Genomic DNA, 21,084 nt, shown 5'->3' on the forward strand with positions numbered 1-21,084 from the left:
AACATCAGTTTATTGTAGGTACATCCGACGTAACGTAACGTTTCGATCTAGTATAGACCGTCATCAGGAATAAGTACAACAGGTAAGGTCAAGCTCATATTCAGCACAGGCAACCTGGTATCCATCCTCCATCCTCTCTGGAGGATGGATACCAGGTTGCCTGTGCTGAATATGAGCTTGACCTTACCTGTTGTACTTATTCCTGATGACGGTCTATACTAGATCGAAACGTTACGTTACGTCGGATGTACCTACTATAAACTGATGTTGCTGATTAAGTCCTTGGTGAGTGCCCATTTCTTCATTCTATATATATATATATATATATATATATATATATATATATATATATATATATATATGATTCAGTATTGAATCCCGGCGGTCGGGATCCCGGCGTTCAGAATCCCGACACCGGAATCCCGACAGCCGAAATGCCGACAAGGGGGGGACGTGGATCTCCCCCCTTGCGGGCTCGCTGCGCTCGCCACGCAGCGGGCCCGATGCCTCGCTACGCTCGGCACACTAATTTATTCTCCCTCCAGGGGTGTCGTGGACACCCCAGGAGGGAGAAAGTGTCGGCATTTCGGCGGTCGGGATTCCGGCGTTGGGATTCTGAACGCCGGGATCCCGACCGCCGGGATCTTAACTGCATCCCTATATATATATATATATATATATACAAAGAAGATCAGGGTGCGCTAAGGTAAATTACACAACTTTCTCATTAAAACATAAATATTTAATAAAAAGCCTCTGATAAGGCTTAGAATAAATCAAATCAAAAAGAGTTACACAGCCATTTCATAGAATAATTTAACAATCCACAGTATGGAACAGGCCCAACGCGTTTCGTCACCCACGTGACTTCATCAGGGGCGCTTTGGATGTTGATTGAAATAAGGTGCGATAGCACTTCTAGGGGTGTATCCAATTGGTCAAACCATAGATATTGTATTCAAGCAAGACCCATACAGATATATATCTTCTTGGAGCGTCTCTAAATGACCAAATAAATAGCTGTGTACTTCAGCTAAAGTTGCACAGATGTAAATATATCGCCAAATATCGGATTTCTGCATTTGGATCCACTAGAGTGAACTTCTGGCCTCCCAGCCTTATATTTTTTTGAAGCTGCTCATTGGTCCTTGATGTTAACACCGATATAAAAGGTGTGAGAAACGTGATACTTGGTGACATACGCCTGGACTATTGCATTTTTTGTTCCGATATTTGGCGATATATTTACATCTGTGCAACTTTAGCTGAAGTACACAGCTATTTATTTGGTCATTTAGAGACGCTCCAAGAAGATATATATCTGTATGGGTCTTGCTTGAATACAATATCTATGGTTTGACCAATTGGATACACCCCTAGAAGTGCTATCGCACCTTATTTCAATCAACATCCAAAGCGCCCCTGATGAAGTCACGTGGGTGACGAAACGCGTTGGGCCTGTTCCATACTGTGGATTGTTAAATTATTCTATGAAATGGCTGTGTAACTCTTTTTGATTTGATTTATTCTAAGCCTTATCAGAGGCTTTTTATTAAATATTTATGTTTTAATGAGAAAGTTGTGTAATTTACCTTAGCGCACCCTGATCTTCTTTGTATTTCTGTCCGTCCCGGGTCTCAGCTAACAGGGATCCTTCAGAGGTGCAGCTTTGGGCTAATAGGGCGCGGTGTTGGGTACCCCTTGCCTTTCTTATATATATATATATATATCTATAACCTGACGACAATTTGAATAATAAATTGAAATGTTGCTGCATTTGCTGCTTTCGGCTATTTTATTGCTATTGAAGAAAAGCCACGAGTGCCCCACCACAAGTCTTCTATATCTATATCTATATATCTATATCTCTATATATCTATATATATCTATATATAGATATATAGAGGTAGAGTCCTGAGCAATACAGAACTACCGGCACCAGAAAATAAGGAAGTCCAAATGAATTCTTTAGTGCATATTTAATGCAGACAAATCTTCAAGCTCAATTAGATCAAAGCATGAAATACATCACCCATCAGGCATTGAGATACATACAGTAGCAAGTACTCCCGTCTCCTTGACGGCCGTTTCGGTGCAATAGCACCTTCTTCAAGAGGGTTTGACAAAACACTGAGCAAAAGACCTGTGTAATATAGGGCATACAAGGCACACTCACCTTGGGCTAATCACGGAGACCGCATCTAACCACTCCATGTCTCTCCCCCACAATGCCGCAGTCAGTATCCAACATCGCCGTGTACCGGAAGTACACACGGCGTTGTGGAACCAAACTTCAGCACATGTTAGAGGAGGACAGCAGAGTGGTTCCCCGGTCCCCGGAAATGACCCAAGTCACTAGCCGTTACCATGGTGACCCAGAAAGCCAGTCATCTACGTGACAAAAGACTGATATAGAACGCTCATACCACATTCCAAATACACATATACCTATATACACGGACAAAACATTGAAAAAGACAAAAAAAGGGGAAAAATACTGCATGTAAAAAACCACATAGCTTCTACATCACGTGATCCACATAGCTTCTACATCACGTGACCCGGGTAAACAACCTCCAATGTCCGCTATGCAAAAATACATTAACCAGATATAACAATACAATATTATACTAGAAGGTTTTTTGGAGCGGTGCAGATATTAACAATAATTATAATCAATGAATAAATGGTGAAAATGAGAACTCCTCATTTAAGCCCATGGGACGCATACAATTCAACTCATATATCCAATAGCACTCTTTCTTCATAAGTAAAGCGTGCCTATCGCCACCTCGCCTCAAAGGGGGCACATGTTCCAGTGGCATAAAGGCAAAATCTCTAATCGAGTGTCCACTGTTCACAAAATGCCTTGCCACTGGGGGTGTGTTGGTATCCATCTTAGTATATGCCTTGTTGATTGAAGACCTATGTGCCTCTATTCTCTCCTTGAGCATTCGCATAGTTTTGCCCACATACAATTTGTTGCATGGGCATTTAATTAAATAGACAACATATCTGGTCTCACAGTCCATAGTATGCTTGAGACTGTATCTCTTGCCTGTGATGGGGTGTACAAATACATTAGCTTTGATCATATATCGACAGTTGACACAACCGGAGCATTTTTGTGAGCCAACGGGCTTAGAGAGCCAATTTTTAGACTGGTCCACTTTGGGGCTAATATCCGAGAAAGTGAGTTGCTGCTTGAGATTTTGGCTTCGTTTGAAGCAGAACAGGGGAGGACACTGACAAATTTTTCCCATTATCGGATTGGTGCGTAGGATGTGCCAATGCTGTAGAATGGACTCCTTTATAGATTTGGACGCAACCGAATAGGTTGTCGCAAAGTGTAACCTCTGTTCCTTTTCGTCCCTCACCTTAGGGGATAGCAACTCAGACCTCTGCAGACCCTTACACTTGGCTCTGGCTTCAGCAACCTCCTTGCGGTCATACTGTCGTTCAATGAATTGTTGGCACATATCATCAAGTACACTGTCCAGAGATGTAATGTCAGACGTGATGCGTACTGCTCTCAGAAGCTTAGAATAAGGTAAGCCACGTTTAAGCGGCTGGGGGTGAAAACTGGTGGCGAGTAACAGAGTATTCTTATCTGTTGGCTTTTTGAATAAAGATGTTGTAAACGTTCCATCTTTGATGGTAATGAGCACATCCAGAAAATGTATGCTCACAGGGCTACTATTGGAGGTAAATCTAATGTTTCCTGGGATAGTATTCAGGAATACTACAAATTCATTGAGAAGAGTCTCAGTGCCATTCCATATAAAGAACAGGTCATCAATGTACCTTACGTAACACTTGATGAACCTGGAAAAAATGGGATTTGAAAGAATATGTTGTTTTTCGTACTGGAACATAAATAAATTGGCATATGATGGGGCCATGTTTGACCCCATCGCAGTACCACGGCGCTGTAAAAAAAAACGTTATCGAACAGAAAATAATTCTTGTTCAAAACTAATTCCAGTAATAACAACAAAAAATCAACAGGAGGACCTTTATATAGTGGACTGGCACTGATACACTCTCGCACCGCTCCAATACCTTCATCATGTGCAATGTTGGTGTATAAGCTGGCGACATCTAGTGTCACCAGCATACACCCTTCGATTGGTTGACCAAATTTGCCGAGTTTATTCAAAAAATCAGTTGTGTCACGTAGAAAGTACGGACTCTCTTGCACCACCGGCTGCAGGAAAAAATCAATATACTGCGAAACCGGCTGGCTGATAGAACCAATGGAGGAAATGATTGGCCTCCCAGGAGGGGAGACCAATGACTTGTGCACCTTAGGCAAACAGTATAGTAAAGGGATGATAGGGAACTCCTGCACCAGGAAATCACTAGTAGACTCATCGATCCAATTATTCATAAGACCCATTTTGATCACTGAGTCATATTCACTCTTGTATTTCTGAGTGGGATCATAAGTGAGTTTAGAGTAACAATTAGAGTCACTCAATTGTCCTCTGATTTCCTGAATGTAGTATTCCCTATCAAGCACTACCACCCCCCCCGCCTTTATCGGCGGGGCGGATGATAATGCCCGGATTGTCCCGCAGGGATTTAATCGCCCGCTGCTCACCCTGTGATAAATTAGAGTAATATCTAACAGGTTTTTTAATGATGGGCAAAACATCCTGTTTGACCAGCCGCATGAATGTGTCAATTGATGCATTAGGGGAGGAGGGGTCAAAATCACTCTTTACACGAAAAGGTGAAGATTTTACATCAGGGGTACTTTTAGGCTGTCTGAGAAAATAATCTTTCAATCTGAACTTTCTATGAAATCGAAATAATTCGGTTTCACATTCAAATGGCTTCTGCTTGTGTGTCTGAACAAAGGACAAGCCTCTGTTCAGAACAGCCATCTCCGCTTCTGTGGGATTGTAAAATGAAAGATTAAATACCATTATTTCTGTTCCCCCCTCTTTCCTCTTCCCTTTTGAGAACTTATGCCTGATGCCCCCTCTCCTGCATCCTTTGCGTCTTTTTTTGACCTGTTGCGACTGCTCGCTCTGTTTCCTAAAAAAGCACTTTTACTAGAATGATCAGAGTCACTGTGTGAAGTTTGTGACTCTAAATCAGTGAAATTTACTTCTCTACGCCTTCTGCTAGCTGTATACTGCTCACGCCAAGGGCGTCCAGTAAGCCAGAGGTAGACACATAACTCACGATAATCCTCCTTCACCTTCTTGTACTTTCCCTTTTTGAAGGCTAATAGATCTGATTTAAAACTAGCAATTGTCTCATCCAATTTGGTCAACCAATCGGTTGAGGTGTCAGATTTCAAAGTTCCAACACCCTCTTTTTCACATAGCAATATCTCCCTTTTCACAATTTCAATGTCACATTTGACCTGTTGGACAACCAAAACAATTAAATCAAAACTACATTGGTTTAATATCGCACACCAATTTTTACAAAAATCTTTATTGGTGCGACCAATGGTTGGCTGGTTTCTGATGCGGAAGCCCCTCGGTATGAGGCCCTCCTTGTGGTATTGCGACAAGGTTAAACCGTGGAGCTCTAGTTCTACTAATCTCTTGCGCAATCTGAGTAGGTCAGTATGTACCTCCAGGGGGCTATCCACATCAAAAGCCAGTTCCTTAGTGTCAGAAAAAAGGATCTTATTTACATCTTTATCCAAGAACCTTTTGGTTCCCATAAGATCATTGGCATCAAAATCCATGGTAACAAAATGTACCAAAAACACCACAAGACACACAACACGTAACACAAATGTAGCAATAATTGAAAGTTCTTTTCCAGCAAATAAGTGGTAATTGACCACAACAATAGGGGCGGCGGTGCACTTGTAATGTCCAAATGAATTATTTAGTGCATATTTAATGCAGACAAATCTTCAAGCTCAATTAGATCAAAGCATGAAATACATCACCCATCAGGCATTGAGATGTAGCAAGTATTGTGAAAGCAAGTTACATCTGCCCCACCCGCAGTGCACATGGTTTTGTCCATCTAAGAAGGATTTTGTCAGAAAGAATGGACTAGAATAACCCCCAGAGAGTGGAAGTTTTCTTGAGGGTGACAATGTAATAGCAGATAATATTAATAGTTTTTTCTGCTCAGTATTCACTGCTGAAAGAGAGGGGGAGGGGCCACAGTTAAGTTGCAAGTATAGTCAGAAAACTGAGGGAGAAACAAGTACATTTACAGAGGAGAAAGTTCTCACAGAACTCTCAAAACTGAAAGTACTGTAGATAAATCAATGGGGCCAGATGAGATACATCCAAGGATACTAAAATAGCTTAAAGGGGAGCTGGTAAAACCAATAACAGAATTATTCAACCAGTCACTAGCTACTGGAGTAATCCCAGAGGACTGGGAAAACAGCTAATGTAGTCCCACTGCACAAAAGTGGAAGAAAGGAAGAAGTAAGCAACTATCGACCAGTGAGCCTTACATCAGTAGTAGGGAAATTGATGGAAACACTCTTTAAACAAAGAGTTGTAGAATATCTCAAAACCAGCAATTTACAGGATCCGAAACAGCATGGGTTTCATGTCAAACAAATCTTATTCACTTCTTTGACTGGGTGACTAAAGTAATAGATCAAGGTGGGGCTGTAGATGTAGCTTATCTAGACTTTACTAAGGCTTTTGACACTTTCCCACATCGCAGACTGTTATATAAACAGTTTTTAAGATTTTAAGATAGTTGAATGGATAAGAGCGTGGTTGCAGGACAGAAAACAGAGAGTTGTATTAAACGGAGTACAGTCAAAGAAGGGAAAGTTTAAAGTGGGGTACCCCAGGGATCTGTACTTGGACCAGTGCTTTTTAATATCTTTATTGGTGATATTGCAAATGGAATTGAGGGTAAAATGTGCCTTTTTTCCAGATGACACAAATGTATGCAACAGTGTAGACACACCAGGAGGGGTAAAACAAATGATTGATGATCTAGGTAGATTAGAGGAATGGTCAAGAGCATAGCAACTACAGTTTAATGCCAAAAAATGCAAAATCATGCACTTGGGTCTCAAAAATCCAAAGACTAAATATAGTATAAATGACACTATAATGGAAACAACTGAGGAAGAGAGGGATATAGGTGTCACTATTTCATTGGACTTAAAGGCAGGTAGGCAATGTAGCAAAGCAATGAAGAAGGCAAGTCAGATGCTTGGTTGCATAGGGAGAGGTATCAGCAGTAGAAAGAAAGAAGTAATAATGCCACTGTATAGGTCATTGGTACGACCTCACCTAGAGTATTGTGTTCAGTTCTGGAGGCCATATCTCCAGAAGGATATAAATACATTAAAGACTGTACAAAGAAGGGCAACTAAAATGGTGCATGGCCTACATCACAAAACGTACCAGGAAAGACTAAAAGATCTTAATATGTATACTTTAGAGCAGAGAAGGGAAAGGGGGGACATGATAGAAACTTTCAAATATATCAAGGGCTTTAACAAGGTACAGGGGGGAGAAATTCTTCACAGGATGAGGAGCAGCAGAACAAGAGGACATGCACTGAAACTAGAGAGAGGAAGATTCAGGGGAAATTTGAGGAAGAATTACTTCACAGAAAGAGTAGTAGATAAGTGGAATAGCCTCCCATCAGAGGTGGTAGAGGCAAATACTGTAGTAAAATTTAAACATGCTTGGGGTAGGCATATTGATATCCTTACAAAAAAAATAAGGATCAAATATGGGTTGAGGTAACATGTTTAAAAAAGGGGCAGACTAGATGGGCCAAGTGGTTCTTATCTGCCGTCAAATTCTATGTTTCTATGTTTCATCTGCAATATCATAGGGCACTATCCACTATCTACATGTCGCCCACTATCTCTCATTTATCCACTATACTGTATCTCTGTCACCCAGTATCTCTGTCACACAGTATCTCCGTTACTCACCAGCTACATCACCTTGCGTCTCATTATCCACTGTCTCTATCATTCACTGCCTCCATCACCCACTATCTGTCTAACACTAGCTAATTCACCCCCTATCTCTGTCACTCACTAGCTATATTACTTACTTACAACATCACCAACTACTGTATCTCTGCCATCCACTATCTCTGTAACTCATTAGTTACATTATTCACTAGCTACATCACCATCTATCCAGTAGCGCATGCAGGGTGGGTTTTTTGAGTACCCAGAAACCCCCCTGACCAGTGCTGTCCGGCAGAGAGACTCCACTTCTCCGATGAAAGGATGGATCTCTAAGCTTGCCAGACCACCGTACACAAGAGTTGCTGTTGTCAGCCAGTGACAGTCACTGCTCACTACAGTACCTCTCCCTTTGGGCCAGATGCACTAAGCTTCAAAAAGTGATACATTGGAGAGTGATAAACAGCCAACCAAACAGCTCCTACCTGCCATGTCACCGGCTGGGTTTGAAATATGTCAGCAGGAGCTGATTGGTTGGTTGTTCATCACTCTCCATTTTATCACTTTTGAAGCTTAGTGCATCTGGCCCAGTGTCCTCTGATTTGAGGAAAAATTGAAAGCTGAGCTGACTGAGGAAGAGAGGAAGATGGCAAGCAACAGCAGCTCAGAGGCAGTAGCACACAGCATGGGGGAGAGATTCCAAATGTCATGTTCAGGAACTTCAGGAGCTGCGATCCTATCTATCTACCTTCTCTCTCAGTTTCTGCCTGTCTCTATCCATCTATCTTTCTATAGTCTCTTCTCCCTCTGGAGTATCGGTACTTGTGTAGTTTCACGGCGCCAGCTTCACTCGCCCACGCTGCGGGCTCGGTGGCTCGCTATGCTCGCCACGCTATCTAAAATCAATTTCATGCCAACATGGATCAAAAGTGATAAAATGAATAGTACACAACCAGTCAATCAGCTCCTGTCTGACACTTTTCAAACACAGTCTGTGACATGTCAGGTAGGAGGTGATTGGTTGTTTATCACGCTCCATTTTATCACATTTGAAGTTTAGGGCATCTCGCCCATAGCCTGTGACATGGCAGTTTCGAGCTGATTATTGATTGATCACACTCCATTTTATCACTTTTCAAGCTTAGTACATCTGGTCTATTGTCTTGCCACTTTTCATTAATTTGCTGATTGTTGTTGTTATAAAATACAATATTTATTTTCATGCTTACTTGAACAGCTTCTTCTGTCTCTGATATTCCATTCCCTGTCATTTCAATTTCTGGTTCTCCTGGAGCCTCTAAAAAGAGAAAAGAGCAGAATGGTACATGTACTCTGTATTTACCCTACATGCAGTATATACTTGCACCTCTTGTGTTTACACTACATATATCATTACACAGATATACAGATTGAGCACCACCTCTTCCTTGCAGGGGCTGGCGATTCCATCGCCAGCTGTCGCCAGCTGTCAGAAGGGGGCGGGCGTGCACGAGACACTCGCGCCCTGTTCCGATGGAGCTCCCCGATGCCTCCCCTGCCGCCATCGCTGGTCTCCACTACTGGTCCCTAACCCTGCCCCTCTCCCTGAAGTGAAGATGGGCAGGGTCACGCCGCCCAGCTGCCGAGTGACTGGGACGTGAGTGTATGTGAGATGCACGCGCGTCCCAATCTGATGGAGCCCCTCTCCGCCAGCGCTCACCAGCGGGGAGGTTCTGGCAAGCACTGAGATTGAAAGAGAGGGGCTAGATCTGTATTATTTATGCATTGATACTTGTCCAAGTAGAATTTATAAGCTACATATCTTGTGTTTTTGTACTGTGAAAGGAAATTAGACTTCCTAAAGGAAACCCAAATAAACACAGGGTGATTATATAAACTCCACAAGTCTAATGCCTTGAATTCTAATGAAATCAGCAATGTAAATGTATGTACACACGATGCCAGGGCCGGCCCTAGGCATAGGCATGCTAGGCAACTGCCTAGGGCGGCAGCCTATGCCTAGAGGCGGCAGCTTTGCTGGGCGACGCTGCTGGGCGACGGTTTTTACATACTTTTTTGGTGTACAGTACTCGCCGCGGCACACCCCCAAGTGACATGGTGACACAGGCGGCTCAGTGCTCACAGTGACACCATTGTGTGGTCCGCCTCCGCCAGCTGCCACAGCATGTGCTCGGAGAAGTGGAGCAGGGATGCCACGCAGCCAGCAAGTGTTATAGTTCACCTGCATCCTGCTCCAGCGTCCAGGCCTGGCCCAGTGCCCAACATCATCACATCTCCAGTTTGTGATTGCAGCCAGTGTGAGTCTCTAAACACTGTCTTCTATGATTAACCGCTGCAGTGCCACCAGGGGTCTATATGTGTCTTACCAGTATGGATGGTATAATGGTTAGCATTACTGCCTCACAGCACTAAGGTCATGTGTTCGATTCCCACCATGGCCCAACTGTGTGGAGTTTGTTTATTCTCTCCGTACTATGTATGCATCATGTAATGTGTTTTTCACAAAATATTGTCTAGTTTTATTCATAGAACAAGAGCCTTGACCCTGCTGTAGTCTGGTTCCTGGCACCCTTAACCACATCAGATACTGGTGTTTAACAGCGCTGCTGTCCTTATTATTACAAGTGGCTAGTTATAGCCCTGAATCTTATAAGCAGCTTTGTTCTTAGTTATTCTAGCACAGAGTGGTGCAAGTGGTTGCGTAGCAACACACAAGCTTAATAGCGCTTCACCCAGCGTCCAGCTGCACTTCTGTTGCCCAGCAACATATCGGCTGACGATGCCAGAGCCGCGGCAAGCAACTTCATGCATCATTGCGTTGCGATGCATGACGCAACACGTCAGACCCCGAAGGGGGTCGGGTGCTGCGATCACCGGAGCTACACGATGGGGTATAAAGACATGTAAGTGTTGTTTGTTAAATGTTATACCTGATGAAAATTGCATAAAAGCAATTGAAACGTCGTAAAACAGTTGTGATTGTCTTTCTCCTTTTTTGAATTCCCGGGAGTGGCACCTTATCCAGTGCTATTGATTGATTGCAAACATAGGTGGGCAGTGGTGTTTAAATATGCATTGGTAGCAGTGGGCATATAAATATATAAATATCGGTGGACAGTGGGCATATAAATATATATACATCAGTGGGCATACATTGGTGGGCAGTGGATATATAAAATATATACAGTGGTGTTCAGTGGATGTATAAAAAATATATACATTGGTGGGCTGTAGGCATATAAAAATCTATACATTGGTGGGCAGTGGGCATATAAAAATATATACATTGGTGGGCTGTGGGCATATAAAAATCTATACATTGGTGGGCAGTGGGCATATAAAAATATATACATTGGTGGGCAGTGGATATATAAAAATCTATACATTGGTGGGCAGTGGGTGTATAAATATATAAACATTGGTGGGCAGTGGGCACGCATTCACCCCCCCTGTCTCTCAAGTACACCGAGACCCCCCCTGTCGACGGCCCTGCTTATACACATATGGGACCTTATTCTGGTTCGTTCGCAAGGCCGCGTGCGTTTGCATGGTGCAATGTTTTTTTTTTGCATATGCATATTTCTGTGCATGTGTATGCGCTGGGTGCGTGAATACATTGCAAACAAACTGTTCACTTGGTGCATGCACCAAGCCTTGCGAACGGAGGGCAGGGGGGGGGGGTATTGGGCGGCGGGGCAGCCATTATCATATGGAAATGCCCAGCGTTTTTTGGGTGCTCCCATGAAAATGCTGGGCATTCTCATGGTGAGGTGCCGATGACGCCGGTGCTTGAGGCGGGCAAGTGACATCACCAGAAACACTGCCATCTGCTGGCAGAGAGTTAAACTAGATCTTTTTCACACACACACACACACACACACACACACAGAATAAATCCCCTAGCACTCACCAGACTTTGTAGAAGTGTTCAAAACCAAAGGGTCCAAGGTTTATTCAAAGGGTAAATACAGAAGACCTGCTGATGTTTCGGTCCGTAAAGGACCTTCCTCAAGGCAGTCATAATGTATACCTCAGACAGAAATATACAAATAAAACATATATCAGCGCTAAAAAAACTTGCGTCAGGGGAACTACTAGTTGCAGCATTCCACACCCCATACTCACTGCCCAGACCAGCCTGGATGGACCATACATCCAGCTGTACACTCAAGCCCGCGACCAGTGGTTTCATTGCATATTGGATTACAAAAAAGACTCTTCATTTCCATCTCTATATGGGACATATACTCTAAATAACCTGCCAAGAACTTTGAGCCCTGTATCCATTAAGGCAGATGGTAACTATAATACCCTGAGATGGTTCACACTATACCAGGCATTAATAGGAACGGACAGTGGGGGTTATTCTCGTTCATTCAGTCCTCCATGCATTTGCACAGAGAACCGATGTTGTGCGTCTGCGCCTGTGCAGATGTATGGTGCGTGCACCCACAACAAACTTTCAGTTCGCCGGGTGCATGCACCCTACACACCGTGCTGCTCATTAACCATATGGGAATGCTCAGCGTTACATGGGCTTTCCCATGAGAAAGTGCGTTCTCATGGTAATGAGGCAGGTGCGGAGGAGCTGGCAGCTGACATCACCGGATGTCAGCTCCCCGCCCATATCCGTCCCAGCATGCACACATATGGTAGTCACTTTTATATGCGTGTACTTTCCACATCTTTCGATGGTTGGCGACCACCGAAAGATGTGGGAGGTAACCCGTGGCATACGAATGGATGTTTATGCTAAACACCCATTTGCAGCCTGTGCGGGAAACCCGCACTGCGAGAGGGGGCGGATGGGTGGACATTCGCCAGGTAGAATAAACCAGAATAACCCCCATTGTGTGTTTTTGTTGCTGTGAGTTTCATTTAAGCATTTTTTTAAACCTATTGGTTATGCATGCCCAGGGCCAGCTCTACCATTAGGCAGCTTTAGGCAGCTGTCTAGGGTGCAGGGTTCTGGGGGGCCTACCTATCACAAAAGTATAGATGTCTATGATAGCTCTGTTGTACAGTACCTGATTCAGGTGGCGACTGAGGAATGTTTAAGATGTCCCTTCCACACTTTCACTTGTGGGGCTGGAAAGTGAGTATTGGTGGCAGTATTGTTTTTTTATTAGGGGGGCTCAGTAGATTGATGTTTTGCTGAGAAACCTATTACACCAGCCCTGTGTATGTTTAATGTTTGTATTTATTTTAACTCTTTATGCACTGCTATTCTAAAGAAGAAGCATAATAAATGAAATATTACCTTTACAAGTAATCCAATTGTTTAGAGGTTTTTTAGCGCTGATATTGGTTTTATTTGTATATTAATGTGCAAAAAAAAGTGAATAAGTTAGCAGCAAAAATAGCGAGACCATGGTTCCATATAAAGCAGACAAAAAGTATTTATCTAACAGGAGTACAGTGGTCCATCTCTCCAACATATGAAAGTCACCGACAGCTATTTTGGTGTGTACAACACACCATCATGGGCAAATGATTAATGCCACCAACACACCTATACCCTATTTGATGATCTAAATAAGCAACTCACCTAGTACTGCTGTACCTACCTGTCTGGTGCCTAGTACTGCTGTATCTACATGTCTGGTGCCTAGTACTGCCGTATCTACCTGTCTGGTTCCCAGGGGCGAATTTAGGGGTCAGGCCGCCCCTAGGCACAACATTTTTGTGCCCCCCCCCCCCTAATTTAATGTAATCATATATGTATATACATTGTAATTTATATATTTCATAAAAAATTTAACTGAGTGTAGCCCACCTCAATATTTTTTAAGCACTCTGGACTGCTCACTGTACGGTGGGAGGCACTTATTAGTACAGTGATTAGCACAGTGTCTCCGTCAGTCTCTCTCACACTGTGACAAACTGAGCCTCAGCCGCAGGGAGGATCTGCGTGCGGGCCGCTCAGCTCAGCTGGATACACAGCAGCCAATAGACTGTGTGTGTGTGTGTGTAGAGTAGCCAATGGGCGGGCGCCGGCAGCAGTGAGCCTGAGCCATTTCCGGACGCGCAGGGGGACCATCGGACCCAGCCACTAAGCGTTGATGTAATGTGCATGGCAGAGTGGGTGGGCAGTGGCGGGTGACGAGCGGCGCTGCCGCCGACATGATAATTCATGTCTCGGCGGTGGCTCTTGTCACTCGCTGCTGCTCACCCGCTGTGCCATGCTGCTATTTAACAGAATGTCAGCCTGCCTGCCGCCCTTAATTGGTGCCGCCCTGAGGCAGGTGCCTAACGGGCCTAGGCACAAATCCGGCCCTGCTGGTTCCTAGTACTGCTGTATCTACCTGTCTGGTGCCTAGTACTGCCATATCTACATGTCTGGTGCCTAGTACTGCCGTATCCACCTGCCTGGTGCCTAGTACTGCCGTATCTACCTGTCTGGTGCCTAGTACTGCCGTATCTCATTCTCTATATATACTACCTGTCTGCTGGTGCCTAGTAGTGCTATATCAGTCCAGGGGTGCCCCCATGTGTGCTGTATAATTATATAAGTGCCCCTATGTGTCCCATATCAGGCCAGGGGTGCCCCTGGATTCCAGGGGAGCTGCCCTTTTTTTACTGAAAAGAAAAAAAATGTTTATTTTTTTTATTTTTACTGCAAGGGCTATTACTGTAAATGTGCGGTATCAGTCCAGGGGTGAGCCAAGAGTGCCGTATAATTCAAGGGGTGTTGCTAAGTCTGTCGTATAATTCCAGGTGTGCTGCTCTTTTTTTTAATTAAAAGAATAAAAGTTTTTCTTTTTTTTACTGCAGGAATGTTGCCATGTCTGCCATATAATTCCATGTCTGCTATGGCGTGTGCCGTATCAGTCCAGGGGTGCCGCCATCTGTGCCGTATTATTCCATGTGTGCTGTATCAGGTCAGGAGTGCCCGCATGTATGGCTCATAATTCCTGGGGTGAGCAAAGTGTGTCATATTATTTATTAGCAGTTTCTTATCTGTAAAGCACACAGATTCTGCAGCGCTTTACAGAGAATATTTGACCATTCACATCAGTCCCTGCCCCAGTGGAGCTTTCAATCTATATTCCCTACTACATGTACATGCACACACAGACATTCTAGGGTTAATTTTTTTGGGAGCCAATTAACCTACCCGTATATTTTTGGATTGTGGGAGGAAACCGGAGTACCCAGAGGAAACTCACGCAATGGGGAGAATATACAAGCTCCGCACAGTTAGGGCCATGGTGGGTATTGAACTCATGACCTCAGTGCTGTGAGGCAGTATTGCTAACCATTACACCATCCATACTGCCGTCATATGATTCAAGGGGTGAGCCAAGTCTGCCGTATAATTCATGGGGTGCTGCCAAGTGTGCTGTATTAGTCCAGGGGTGATGCTAAGTGTTCCGTATCAGTCTAAGGGTGATCTTAAGTGTTCAGTATCAGTCCAGGGGTGATGCTAAGTGTGCTGTATCAGTCCAGGGGTGATGCTAAGTGTGTTGTATCAGTCCAGGGGTGCCTGCATGTGTGCGGCGTAATTCCATGGGTGCCCCCATGTGTCCTGTATCAGTCCAAAGGTGCCCGCATGTGTGCTGTATCAGTGGCGTAACTATAAATTTTGCTCCCCCAAGCCAAAAAAGTTGTGGCGCCCCCCCACTAACTATTATATATATATATATATATATATATATTATACACACAGGGATCCAGAAAAAATTACAGTGGGGGCACTACAATAAATAAATGGGGGGGGGGAGGGGCAGTTTCGTGCAGGTTCCTAGAAAAGTGTGTATGGTCTAATAAAACGGGTTGTGGACTCCAAGGAAATACTGTTTCCAGGAGCCACAAATTCATTTTCATCATTCCGGGTGCATGGGATACAGTTCTAGCTGGGGACAGATGCTGTGGAGGGGGGAGGGGCAGATGGGTATATGCTGGGCAGAGAGAGGGAGACAGATGTGGGGAGAGGGGAGATAGATGCTGAGGAGTGCGCATGGGGCAGATGCTGGGTAGAGACAGAGGAGCCGAGAGAGGGGGGGAGCAGGTACTAATTACCCGGGCCCAGGCTTGCTGAAGGGGCCCCTGCAGGGGCCCTGGTTCGACCCCTCCCCCTCCGTCCATCCCAGGTAGCAACAGTAGCAAACACTTCGACAGCATGTGCTGTGCTGACAACAGGCTCAGCATGAGTGTCTCACTAACAGCGTGAGAGGTCATGCTTAGCCTGCTGTCAGCACAGCACATGCTGTAGGTGTGTGTTGCGTCTGAGATTACAGTTTTCTTTTACCCTCCTCTAAACATTTTGGGGGCGTGGCCTAAGTGTGGCAGGTGCCCACACCACACACACTTAGGCCACACCCCCAAAATTTTACCGGGGCCCGGCATTCCTCTCGGCTGCCCTGGGTAGAGAGAGGGTGGTACAGATGTCGGGCAGGAAAAGGGGGACAGGTGATGGGCAGGGAGGTGGTACAGATGCTGGACAGAGAGAGGGGGAGAGATGCTGGGGATGGAGGGGGACAGACATTGGACAGAGAGAGGAAAACAGGTGCTGGGAAGAGGGAGGGGGGATGAATGGTGGGCAGAGAGAGGGGGTGGTTTGCAGGGAGTGGGGGGAGGGATGGTTGACAGGGAGAGAGGGAACGGATGGTGGGCAGAGAGAGGAGATGGATGGTGGGCAGACAGAGGCCGGATGGTGGACAGGGAGAAGGGGTACGGATGGTTGGCAGGGAGAGGAGGGGGGCAGATGCTGGGCAGGTAGAGTGGGGACAGATATTGGGCAGGGAGTGGGGGTAGGCACTGGGATGGAACGCAGGACTGGGGGGCGGGCATAGATGGACTACCTCATACATACATACATACATACATAGATACACTGCCTCCCTGATACATACAGATACATACAGTACATACATACACTGCATCCCTCATACATACATACATACATACAACCATCCATACACTTCCTACCTCATGCATGCATACATACATACACTGACTTCCTCATACATACATACATACATACACTGCCTCCCTGATATATACAGATACATGCAGTACATACATACACTGCATCCCTCATACATACATACATACATACATACAACCATCCATACACTACCTACCTCATGCATGCATACATACATACATACACTGACTTCCTTATGCATACATACACTGCCACCCTCATACATACATACATACATACATACATACATACATACATACACTGACTTCCTTATGCATACATAAATACATACACTGCCTCCCTCATACATACATACATACATACATACACCCATCCATACACTACCTACCTCATGCATGCATGCATACATACATACATACATACATACACTGACTTCCTTATGCATAGATACATACATACACTGCCTCCCACATACATACATACATACATACATACACTGACTTCCTAATGCATACATACACTGCCTCCCTCATACATACATACATACATACATACAACCATCCATACACTACCTACCTCATGCATGCATGCATGCATGCATACATACATTGACTTCCTTATGCATGTATGCATACATACATACATACATACACTGCACCCTCATGCATACATACATCCATATGTCCCCAAAATGACATCCATACATATATCCCAAGATATTAATAATATTGTACATACCACTGGCGCTGGGTGGAGGGCCTGCCAGCAGCAGCACTAGGGAGTCCAGCAGCAGGTGTTTGCAGGGGCCAGCTTAATTGTCCCCTGGCAGAGAAGAGGCAGCAGTTCTGGCTCCAGGAATACATGCTTGTTCTCAGCACTGACTGGAGGGAGGAGGCGGGGCTCAGAACTGCAGCGTGGAAAGTGAAAGTAAAGTGACTTCCTTTGCTGCTGCTGCTGCCCTTCTATGTAAGCCCCAGCTCCTGAGTCCCGTCCAGCAGCAGCTGCTGCTTTCATCACACTAGTTAGTATGCCGGGCGCCCACCGCAGGCGGCTCCCCCAAGCAGCTGCGGGGGCTGCCTTTATTGTAGCTACGCCCCTGTGCCGTATAATTCCAGGGGTGAGCCAAGTTCGCCGTATAATTCATGGGGCGCTGCCAAGTGTGCTATATTAGTCCAGGGGTGATGCTAAATGTTTCATATCAGTCCAGCGGTGATGCTAAGTGTTCCGTATCAGTCCAGGGGTGATGCTAAGTGTGCCATATCAGTCTAGTGTTTGTGCCGCACACTTGTGTGGCTTAGCATAGTTATCCAGCTACCTCGGTGCAACCTTTTGGTGTTAAAATAATATTGTGAGGTGTGTGGTGTTCAGAATAGACTGGAAATGAGTGGAAATAAATGTTATTGAGGTTAATAATAGCATGGGAGCAAAAAAAAATGATGCGATTTTAGCAGTTTTTATGGTTTAAAAAAAAAAAAAAAACCAAAACATTTAGGGGGTGTTTTGGTAAAACCCATTAGAACCCAAAACCTGAAGGTAATCAGAACCCATAACGCAAAAAGTGGCCGGTGCACATCCCTAGTCAAAATTGCTTGTCAAAATTGTTCATTAGTCAAAATCTCCCCGTGTGTACACCCCTTAAGTGTACTGGTTGGTAACTCAGCTGTACAGCAGCCTGATAGAAACAGTCAGCACAAAGTTACAGCCTTCTGTCCTGCAGACAGCCATATGCAAGCCTAGGACAGTAGAAGTACAGTAATTTAAACACTCATCTCATGCATCCAGATGCACTTGTATTGACATTGTCATATTTTATTATATTTAATGGTTTGCGGAGTGAAGTGCAGCTATGAAAATTATAAAAAATAAAAAAAATAAAAACAACTTTTCAACAGTGAAATTTTAAAAGTAAAATGACTATAATATGACTGAAGTATTATCACCAATAGTAGAAGAGATATCATCCAATGGACTTTGCAGGTACAAAAAATATTTCAGAGAGGGGGGTTGTGGGGATTCTGCACACAAATGGAATTTGTGTCCTTGAATGTACGGGCAATGTGCCGCTTCTCATTGATGTTGCAATAATCGCGGGGTGCTATCCTGGCCAACTTGATCAATGAACAACGAATAATAGGGAGAAGGGGAAGAAAAGAAGTTGTTAATGGATGCACTCTTGTTGGACACTTTATGTATAGTGTCAATGGAAAACCATCATGGAATTAAATGTAAAAAAGTGGGGGCTCCTCTTATCTTTATTGTTAAACTTTGGATACGGAGACACCCACTTGTCGTAGCGAAATAAGAGTTAAAAGATTTTTGACAGTAAACATACACTTAGTGATACAAGGAAAATAAAGGATGTGTTTTTTAAAGATTAAAATATAGGCGGATGTGGCTGAAATGTGGAAATCTCTGGGTATATTCCCACTAAGCACGGCCAATACCTGTATATGTCATAGGGTATTGTGAGGTGTTTGTAGGTTTTGTTCTGGGCTATTTTTAGCCTGACCCAAAATAATTTTGCCTTAATAGGCTTGGTGCTGTATTGCACTAGGATTTAGTGCTCTGCTTGTACTTCTCTATTTTGCCTTAATAGGCTTGGTGCTGTATTGCACTAGGACTTAGTACTCTGCTTGTACTTCTCTATACGTGTAGGGACAGTGTAAACTTGTACCAATTTCTGGCTTCAAGCCTGGGTATTGCCCACAGAGAAATGATAGTTCTTAAGAGACACGTATTAAGATCGCCTGAGTGTTTTATAATAATCTCTGCTGGTGGTTACCAAATATGGAGGTGTGCCACACTTACATTAAGTTGTAGACACTATTAAACACTCAGGGTGTCGTTTGGTTTGTGCTTGATAAGAGCTTATATACAGAAAGGGCAATTTGTGTTGGCTGAAGATGTCAATCAGTCTATAATGACTTATTACCAATACTGCCAGTATTCATTATGATCAAGACAAATGATAACAGATGTTAGTGAATCCTGTTTTGTAGATTTATTTAAAACGTGCCACAATGTGTCTGTTGGCTTAGATATATGCTCAGCACTGCAGATTGATACTTTACTTTATGTAGATACAAATGTATTGAGTTTAAGATTGTATCTAATTATTGGCTGAGAGCCTAGATTCTGCACATAGGATTGATAGTGGTCACTAAATAATACAGGTTCCAATATCTTGAGAGCAATTGCGGCCTCTGCTGGTGTGTACCCAGTAAGGCGATGTGCATAAATTGCACTGAATTATAAGCGCCGTGGGTCACTCAGGGTGCCGCTCTATTAGCTCTTTATATGCGTTGAGCATATAAACAGGTCTTTTATCTGTTTTAGACTGGCAGAATAGGTCTGGTAGCAGAGACTAAGTCTATAATGGTGGTCATATATACAAACAAAACATTTTCTACAGCCTACATAACAGTCTACAATCCATCCTATAGGATAGGACACGTGTTTCGCTAAAGCTTCTTCTAGCTAACCAACAGATCGTATCCATAGACTGATCTTTATTGAAATATTTAGCCTATCGCTGTATCTCTTCAGGTCACGTGGTCCGGGAACGCCAATCATTGGGCCCAGTGTCCGGCCCGGTCAGTGTGAGATACTTCCGCCTTTCCCTTCGGCGGGTGTGTGTGACGTCAAGAATTGCGTCATCGCGTCTCCCACGTGATCGGGATTGTCGGTCACATGACTAGTCCTAATGCCATGATGGTTTTCCATTGACACTATACATAAAGTGTCCAACAAAAAATATTTTCACTGGTATAATTGCAGAGAACAAAGGAATATAGACTAACCTTATCCAAATGAATTTGAAACCAAAGTAACTACTGACTGTTACCAAAACATCCTAGCTACTGGACCGGAAACAAGTTTCTGATGTTACAATTGAAGGTACTTGTGTAGTTTCACGGCGCCAGAACTTCCGGGTTCTACGCTTGCCACAAACTATCTTAAATAAAGTAACTTAACTCCATTCCAACATGGATAGTTCATACCTCCACTATACATGTTGGCATGGAGTTGATTTTAAATAGCGTGACGAGTGTAGCGAGCCACCGAGCCCGCAGCGTGGGCGAGCAAAGCGAGCCCCGCAAGGGGACTCAGACGCACGGCGCCATGCTGGCGCCGTGAAACTTCACAAGTACCCAATTGAATTACCCTTAAAAGGGAATCAAAAATGAAAGGTCTAAACTGTTAACAGAAACATTGTAAAGTCATGGTGCCCACACACGCACCGATTTCAGTGCTATGCGTTTTTGGCTGTACAATGGTTCTTTACAATTTTTCTGCCAGAATTAAGCAT

The 21,084-nt window shown here is 44.1% G+C and overlaps 1 protein-coding gene across 2 annotated transcripts in view; it reads right to left on the minus strand.

The window, feature by feature from the left end:
- Nucleotides 1-21,084, minus strand: part of MCAM (melanoma cell adhesion molecule) — a 239,002-nt gene that overhangs the window by 151,899 nt on the left and 66,019 nt on the right. For both annotated transcript variants that reach the window (XM_083162728.1, XM_083162727.1), the window contains exon 4: nucleotides 9,115-9,182. In XM_083162728.1, coding sequence (XP_083018854.1) covers nucleotides 9,115-9,182 — 68 coding nt within the window. The remainder of the gene's footprint in view (nucleotides 1-9,114; nucleotides 9,183-21,084) is intronic.

This window comes from Crinia signifera, chromosome 19 (assembly GCF_055691185.1).
Source record: "Crinia signifera chromosome 19, ASM5569118v1, whole genome shotgun sequence".
Taxonomy (NCBI): Eukaryota; Metazoa; Chordata; class Amphibia; order Anura; family Myobatrachidae; genus Crinia; species Crinia signifera.